Source organism: Myotis lucifugus, unplaced genomic scaffold (assembly GCF_000147115.1).
Source record: "Myotis lucifugus unplaced genomic scaffold, Myoluc2.0 scaffold_724, whole genome shotgun sequence".
NCBI classification, from domain to species: Eukaryota; Metazoa; Chordata; class Mammalia; order Chiroptera; family Vespertilionidae; genus Myotis; species Myotis lucifugus.
Window position 1 is genome coordinate 38,254 of NW_005871772.1, and position 8,902 is coordinate 47,155.

At 50.1% G+C, this 8,902-nt stretch overlaps 1 protein-coding gene across 4 annotated transcripts in view; it reads right to left on the reverse strand.

The window, feature by feature from the left end:
* Window positions 1–5,499, reverse strand: part of TTC13 (tetratricopeptide repeat domain 13) — a 40,042-nt gene extending 34,543 nt beyond the window's left edge. For 2 of the 4 annotated variants that reach the window (XM_023746706.1, XM_023746703.1), the window contains exons 1-3: window positions 4,973–5,498; window positions 3,285–3,379; window positions 336–411 (exon numbers count right to left, since the gene is read on the reverse strand). In XM_023746706.1, coding sequence (XP_023602474.1) covers window positions 336–411; window positions 3,285–3,379; window positions 4,973–5,069 — 268 coding nt within the window. In that variant the 5' untranslated portion in view covers window positions 5,070–5,498. Of the gene's footprint in view, window positions 1–335; window positions 412–3,284; window positions 3,380–4,972 lie in introns of all 4 variants that reach the window. The other 2 variants (XM_023746704.1, XM_023746705.1) reach the window with 2 other exon arrangements.
* Window positions 5,500–8,902: the final 3,403 nt, after the last annotated feature.

Consider the following 8,902-nt stretch of genomic DNA (forward strand, 5'->3'; position numbering starts at 1 on the left):
GGGAGTAGGCGTGGTTCCCTTCTGCTTTCACTTCTACACTGTTCATACTTGATGACTACACACAACCTTTTAATGAGTAACAGTTCCTAGGAACTCATTCCCTTAATTATTAATTTCCGTGGAAGCACGGGCTGGAACAGTCCTTCCCGATCATTCCGTCCAAGCCCTTTCTTTTATGCCACGACGCATGGACTCGCACAGATCAGACCACTCGCACCAGAGCCCGTCTCTGTCGGTCTCCGTGCTCTCTCTACCTCTCCATCCTGCCTACCGGCTCTGCGTGTAATCACAGATTTGAGGGGAAACCACAGCAGCACCCCTGGCGGAAGTCTCACCTAACTCCTCGTTTGTGCTGTCGTTGTCAGTAGCAAACGGAAATCTCTTCTGTTCTGCGATAGACTTGGCCTGGCTCTGAAATAAAAAAACAGACAGACACGTTAGCTTATCATAATAAACATAATAAAAACCTACCGTTGGAAAAGTAAAGCTACCCTGAATTTATAGGAGAAGCAATAAATTGTCCCTCTGTCACAGCGATTGTGTACGCCAAGGGCACTGTCTGCGTGTAACTCATGTGCTTCCTCCCCCAACTGCTGGTGGTTCCATGTCCAAGAGCCAGACCTTTCCCCTCCGAAGGGATTCATCTCGCTGGCGGCCTCAATGCTCCCTCTGCGTCTCCAGGGACCATTTAATGACCTCAGCTGTGTTGCAAGCACCACATTCTAGTGACCAGTTCTTCAGTGGGTCTTGATAACAGGACATGGCTGTTAAACCCTGACACGGTTTAGAAATAAGAGCTACACGTTGTACAGAGATGGCACCGTAGAAGGATCAACAAAATCTGACCAAGAAACAAGACAATCCGTTGAATAAAGCATAGCCAAGTGATGAACATGACCCTCCCCGTAAGGCAGAATGGCCCACGCGGAATCCATGCGGACACGCGCACATCTGGCAGGACTCAAAACAAAAGTGGGGCCGGGGGAAAACAGACGATATAAGTGAGCTTGTAAGTGGGATGATTTCATAAGCAGCATCGGTGCAGCCCACAGAATGAGTGTTAGAGACAAATCGTGTCTGATAAAGGGCTGCTACTTCCCCAGGAATGGCTGTCGACGCTAAACAATGACACACTAAGCCTACGGGGTTCACATTAACGTGACAGGTTCCTACCGGATTCCCCTAAGACATGATTAAACCTGGGACACACACCCACACACAGGAAAAGCTAAGACGACCTGTGGCTTTTGGCAAAACTCTAGGATTGGAACCTGGAGACATCCCCGTTATTTCAATTCTTCTTTTTTTTTTTTTAACCCCATATTCCATAGATTCCAGCCAAATAATTCCACGTGGGAGGCTCTTCTGACTAATGTACATGCTGCTTAGCCAATGACTGGGATTCATCCCCGCGATGAGCTTCCTACTCAAACAGAGTAACGAGGTATGTCCATGGGCACCCGAGACCCTCCAAATCCAGGGGGATGTTCAGATACAGGGCGGTGTTTGGTTTGCCCAGAAAACAGATCAAGAATGAGTAGCCGAAACCGGTTTGGCTCAGTGGATAGAGGACAGCACACAGATGCAAAAGATTTTCCTGCTTAATAAATTGCTTTGAGCCGAGAAAAGGAGGCTATAAATAATTCTCTGAATACTGAAGAAGCCTTATTAATTTCATCTGGCATTCGGTGCAAGGTTGCCATTTGTCAAGCTTTGTGCAAAAAGGATGTGGGAGAGAGCAGAAATGAAGTCCCATGAAGAGAAGAAATCACTTGCCAAGCAACATCAAGAGTAGACTGAAGAGCATTCCTGACTTAAAACTGTTTATTACATTAAAATAAAGTCTGTAACAGAAGTGGGCAGGGGTAGAGTAGGGACAAATTCATTTCTTTTCTTTTTTTTTAAATAAAATTTTATTGATTTCAGAGAGGAAGGGAGAGGGAGAGAGAGAGATAGAAACATCCATGATGAGAGAAAATCATTGATCGGCTGCTTCCTGCACACCCCCTACTGAGGATCGAGCCCAAAACCCAGGCATGTGCCCTGACCGGGAATCGAACTGTGACTTCCTGGTTCATGGTTCGATGCTCAACCACTGAGCCACACTGGCTGGGCACAACTTTCCTCTTCTTATAAGGACACAACTCATAGGGCCATCTCAAACTGGAAAGCCAGCTAGTAGAAAGCATCTGAATCACTATCAACCAGAAGTTTCGTTATTCTCTAAGCACCTCATCGTCTGTCCAAGGTGGGGCTTATCCAATCTCTGGTCACCGTCGGCCTCCATGGCCCACTAAATACCTTATGAGATAGCCCAGTCTGGTCTTGGACAAATCTAAATCAAGCGTCCAGGTATCAGTCTGGCTGCTAGGCACCAAGGAGGCCAAATCAGTTCATCGTCCTCTGGTTTGCAACTCCTTCCTATTGTCAGTAGTTCTCACAGGAAAAGGCAAAGATCTGTTTGGGAAAGAAAGCGTGTCCTAAAGTGGAACTTTCGACAAGAGGAAAAAGCAGTATCCAAGTGGATGTTGAAGGGAAAGGCCTGGAGAAAAAAGATGGGAACCTTGGGCACCGGAAGAGGAACTCGGCTTCATGGAACTAAGTGTGAACAGCAGGCAGAGCCCCCACACCTTGAGGCAGAGGGGCCGAGGAGCACATGCTAACGTGGACAGACAGACGGACACAGACGGACGGTGCCAGTGCCGTGCGCTCACCCGAGTGGAGAGCTCTCCTGCACACTTAGCTGGGCTGATAAAAAAATACCGATACAGCTCAGAGGGAAGGCGGGGGAGAGATAATCAACCAAAGACCTTGTATGCACATATGCATAACCCATATGTGACACAGAGACAGGTGGTGAAGGCCTGGGGCTGGGGGTGGGCTGGAGGGGGTCACTGGGGGAAAAAGGGGGACATACGTAATACTTTCAACAATAAGGATTTAAAAAAAAGAAACAAAAATTAAAAGTACAGACATATAAGATCCCCACACAGCCGAAGGCTGGGAAAAGGAGATTAGACTCTACTTTCAAACACACGAGGCTCCTAGAAATAAGGTTCCTGATGCCCTTTCATTCCTGAGGACTTCACAGTGACATGTCCTAGGTCCCGAGTGACCGGCCACCCAATTCCTAAGTCATAATAACGCAACGTGACCCAATACAGATGCACGATCTTCGTCTTATGCCCACAGGCCCACTGGGCTCAACTCCTGGTTGATAAGCAGGGACCTGCACCTTCGGGCATGCGCATCACACACAGAGGGCGTGGGCGGGGGATGCGTACCAGGATCTTCTCCGTGTTGAGGGAGAGCAGAGAGTCGCAGGGCAGCGATCCCCGGGGCTCGCAGTCCGAGTCGTGGAAGTTCAGGAAGGAGGACTCTGAAAAGCAAGCATGCCTTGTTACTATCCGCGCCTTAAATGCAGGGCTCTTAGCGGCTCAGCTGGGAACTGGAATGTTAAGGATCCTCAAAACCAAAGTAAGGACAAGTGTCTAGTCCACTTGACAGCTGTGTGCATGCGTTACAGTGTCCAGTATCGTGCACACCCCTTCGTGACTGTCCTCACGGCCACCCTGAAAAGGACCAAAGCCAGCTAGACTTCCCAGACGCCGAGACACGGTTTTGGCAAGTTAGAACTTATCCAAGGCCAACAGGGCAAACCAGTACTAGTCCAACGCTAGTCCCACTGCAAACATGGAATCAGTGTAGTTGCTAAGGCCCCTTCACTGCCCTCTCCCACCTGCAGCATTTACCACAGATTAAAAAAAAAAAAACACACAAAAAGGAGGACAAAGCCAGGCCGGGGGACCTAACGTTCCAAGATATGCATGAAGGGTCTCATATCACAACATACAAATAACTCCTAAAATTCACCAAGCAAAGGGCAACCCAACTTAAAAAAAAAAAAAAAAATGGGCAAAGGTCTTGAATAGGCAAATTTCCAAAGAATATGTAGAAATGGACACTGCATTCATGAAAGGATGCTCTACGTTATTATTAATCAGGGAATGCAAACCAAATCACAACGAGGGACCACTTCACACCCGCTAGGATGGCCATCATTTTTTTTTGAAATGGACAATCTCAAGTGTTGGCGAGGATCAGAGAAACCAGAACCCTTGTGCATTGCTGATGGGGATGGAAACGGTGTGGCCACTGTGGGAAACGGCTTGGTGGTTCCTCAAAAAGTTAAACACAGGATGTGCACATGATCCCATCATTCAACTCCTCGGTATACGCCCCGAAGAACTGAAAACAGGAACTCAGACAAGAATAGTATTCAGCCTTAGAAAGGAATGAAGTACCGCTACATATTACAACATGGGAGAACCTCCATGGACCCTCTGGCGAAGCAGTGGAGGCGGGACTTCCTGGAGCCTGTGCCACGAACCAATGAAGGGAGAGGGAAGTTAAGAATTTCACAGGTGAAGGGGGGGCGGGGAGTGGTCCAGGCAGAGATAAGCACCCCGTACATCTGCCGTCTTCTTCACTGGCTGGAGCTGAGTATTTTCTGTGCCCACATTATTAAACTCTCAACAGCTCCAGTAACATCTCCATTCACTCTGTGAATAACGGTATCGTCGACATGTAACTACATCAAGGTCTTTTTAATATTTATACTCATTTAGCATCTTCTGACACTAGATAACACCTCAAAAAAAAGTGCTCATTAACACGAGTGACCACAGGCACTCCTGCTCATCCCGACATTAATATTTCATTCAGACATGAAGTTCAAAACGACAGGCATGGCACGTGGCACACGGCACCAGCTTCGGGTTCCTGCAGCCGGAAAGGACCAGTGCCACTGGCTGACATGGAAGTTTAGGAGGAAGGACAGTCCTTGAGGGAAGGGCGACCTTAAGTCGAGAGCTTGTGCGATGCGGACTGGAAGCTGCCTTGCATGCAGGTAGGAAATTAATTCCGGGCAGAGATAGATAAGAGCTGCCGACATGAACTTGATCATCGTTACCTGGGGCTCCTTGAACACGTGGGGAAGTAAGCTCAGCAAGAAGGGACACGTTCAAGGTCACAAAACGAGGAGAGAGCACAGCCGAGCCTTGCCACATCTGCACTCGAGGGCACCACGTCAATAAAGGTCCAGGGTCCAGCTGCCACCACTCCCTCCCCGGCGCTGGGTGCTGGCAGTAAACGGGGGCTGGCAGAGCAATGCCACCCGCTCCTTCCTCCACGCCTCACCCACGGCCGCCTGCCTGAGAGGAGCAGTTTGGGTGCAGAGACAAGAAACAGAAGTTTTTCTTCGCTTCTCCCTCAACGGCCTAGAAGAGTTTAGACGGAGGGCCTGTAGCGGCCGGGAGAGAGCCATTACTAGGAAGGGCGACAGACTGGGAGCCGAGTGTCCTCAACTGGGAGAGAAACTGACAAGACCTGCTGGTCCAAAGTCCCCTCCGCGTCCCTGGGTCTCTGGACGGAACGGCCAACGTTTACCACACATTTGTTCTTCCCGTCTCCCTGTGGCCAGCCCTCTTTACCTCTGAAGTCCTGGCCCCCGGCCCCTTTCTTCTCAGCTCAGGACGGCAGCTAAGCCTCCATTGCCCGACTGACCGCCTGTGGGCTTCGGTCCTTTCGGAGCCCCCCTTACAGACAAAATTACATTTTGTTTTTCTCCTGTTGATCTGTTTCATGTCGATTTCAGAAGAACCTGGAAGGGTAGAGGAGAAATGTTTCCTCCACAACAGAGCTGACTGGGGCAGGTTCGAGAGAGCCCTGGACACCGGGAGGCAGAGCAGTGAACATCTCCTTTGAGGAATTCTGCAGAGATGAGGCCGTGGCTGGAAAGACCCTGGTCCTGTCGCTGCTGCTTGCTTTTTCCAAGATGGGGGCTGCTACAGCCAGGTGCGTGCTGATGGAAGACAAGGGGGCGTGATATCCCGGACGCAAGGAGAGAGCACTGAAGGCAAAAGCTGCAGGCAGGCCCGGCCGGTGTGACTCAGTGGTTGAGTGTCGACCTATGAACCCAGAGGTCACAGTTTGAGGCGTGCAGAAGGCAATTGATGGAAGAGTCTCTCTCATCATTGATGTTTCTATCTCTCTCTCCCTTTTTTCCTTCCTCTCTGAAATAAAAATATATTTTAAAAAATCCGAAGATACTTGTCACCAAATTATCTATGTCAACAAACACACAAAATCAGGATCAAGGAAAAAAAAAAAAAGGATTGAGCAAATAAACTAATAGTAAGGGTTACTGTAGTTGCCAAAATTTGGTTAACTTCCTCATAGAAAGGAAATAGCTCTCATTATAAAAGCTCCCGTCCACTGATTCCTTATCACCTCCAAGGCACTGCAGATCGAAGTGCTGTGGGCGATCAGACCGATTTCATTGATTTAAACGACTGGTCCCAAAATTAAAGGAAGTTACCATCTGTACTGGCCACCTTTTTTTTTTCTTTTTTAAATATATTTTATTGATGATTTCAGAGAGGGAGAGAGAGATAGAAACATCAATGATGAGAGCGAATCATTGATCGACTGCCTCCCCTCCCTCCCCTCCAGGGATCGAGCCCGCAACCTGGGCATGTGCCCTTGACCGGAATTGAACCTGGGGCCCTTCAGTCCGCAGGCCCACACTCTATCCACCGAGCCAAACCAGCTAAGGCTGCACTGGCCATTTTTAAGTCTTATGGACTTGGTCAGGATCAGAGCAGAATGCTAGCTGGCGAGGGCAGGTCTGTCTGATGCTGAAGACGGGAGTAGTTCTGGACTCTGGCACGAATCTAGACCCTGATGTGGATCCTACGGGGGTTCTGGATACGGAACATGAGCCCCTCGGGCTGTGACAGAGTTCACTGTAAATCCCGAATTGGTTCCCACACCTTTTCTTCTTAGGACAGAGAGGGGCTGGCGATGGCTTCAAAGGGCCCAGCATCCATCCACCTGCTTGTCCAGGACAAGGAGGGAGAAATGAGACATCCCGGCGTCTCCACCACATGGTCACATACTGCTGCCAGGGAAGCCATGGAACCAGCGGGAGCCCCAGTAGCACCAACAGGGGACTCTGGGAACTATCTGACGTCATCAGTGGCAAAGGCCCTTTAGCACCTGTCAGCAGCTGCTGGGACTCGAGCTGCTCATCTGCAACAGCATGTCTAAAATTCCAAGCTAAGAAAAGAAGTACTGTCTGGGGGAGAGATGAAGGAAAGTGAAACATTGAAATAAGTTATGCTCCAAGCCTCACGCAAGCAGAGAACCTTAGACAATGGTGCCTACTCGTGAGGGAATAGAGGGATGGCCAGGATGATTCCTCTACATGCCAGTTTAGGAAAATTCCCATCAGCCCAGCCAGCGTGGCTCAGTGGTTGAGCATTGACCTATGAACCAGGAGGTCACGGTTCGATTCCCGGTCAGGGCACATGCCCGGGTTGTGGGCTCGATCCCCAGTGTGCGGCTTGCAGGAGGCAGCTGGTCCATGATTCTCTCTCATCATGGATGTTTCTCTCTCTCTCTCTCTCCCTGTCTCTTCCTTTCTGAAATCAATAAAAATATATTAAAAAAAGAAAACCCACATCTATCTTTATTGGGGGGGGAGGTGCATACCGGCATAAGCCTGATGCTACAGGATAAAATGTGCCACCTGGATCAATAATATCCATTGATTTCATAATATCGATTGATTGCATAATATAAATCCATTTGTAGCTTCCATTGCCTAGCATCTGGGTCTCCTCTAGCCAGTGAACATCACCGAGCTATACTATAGGCGGGAAGGGGAATGAGGATTTACACGATATATACTGTTTGCTAGTAAATACTACAGACGTGTGTTGCTACCTACAAACACTTATCCGGGGCCTCACCACCTGGGCTCCTACCTGGCAGCTGTGGGGCCACAGGAAGGGGGTGATCTCACTGTGCCTGGGTTTCCTCTGAGACAGGAACTACCATTCAATGCGGCGGTCACCGGTGTTCCGATCGACTAAGAGAAGAGGCCAACCCACCCCGAGCTCTGACAACACACGGGGCACACCGCAAGCGCTCAGATAGGTTAGCGGTTTCTCACTTCCCTCATTTCCCTCGCCACACCCTTGCGAAAAAGAAGAAGAAGAAGAAAAAACCCTGTAATCAAGTAACAGTGTCTTCCCCTTAGAGGGGAGACAATTTTGCAAAGACAGGCCATTCGCTTGTTCGGATTCCCAGAGAGCGACAAAGTATAAAACCCATTCCTTTTTCCCCCACTCGGCCAGGCTGGCCCTGCTATGCGCTGCTGTTTACTAGCCAAGGTCTGTGGCTTCACAATAAGCAAGTCACATACCCCTGACTTCCTCCAGGAAGTCAGGCTGTGCTAAAGGGAAACCGGTGTGTGCTAATCTTGACATCTCATCTCAACCAAAAAGAAAAATACTATTGTCTTTCAGGTACAGAAAGCCCAAGAACAGCGCTCTCAGGCCGTAAAAGCCACGGGAGGGAGGTGGACCCAGACCTTTGAAAAGTGAGCCTTAAGGCGACTCACTGCAGGGAAGGGGCAGGGAAGGGAGGGAGGCGGCTGCAGGGTGAAAGCATCCGCTACAGAACTTGGACACAAAACCTGCACGCGGACTACATCCTGCCCCGGCGGCATCTCTGGGGCCCATTCCCCGGAGGCCAAGCGCGCCCCGGCGCAATGAATGGGCTGGCCCGGCTCCCGGGGTCCCCGGTGCGCACGCAGCTCCAGCTCCGACTCTCACGCAGGCTCGGGGCCCGCGGGGCCCTTTCACCTTCGGGGCGACACCTGGCAGGTCACAAGTCAACCCGCAACAACCGGAAGCCAGATGCCGACAAGCAGATAAGACGGGCTCGCTGTGCTGTTCCCCTCTTTCCTTCCAGGGATCGGATGGCAGAGGCTGTTTAAGACGAGCAACAGCCCGGGGAGTCGGGACACCCGATTTCCAGGCCTCACACGGCCCAG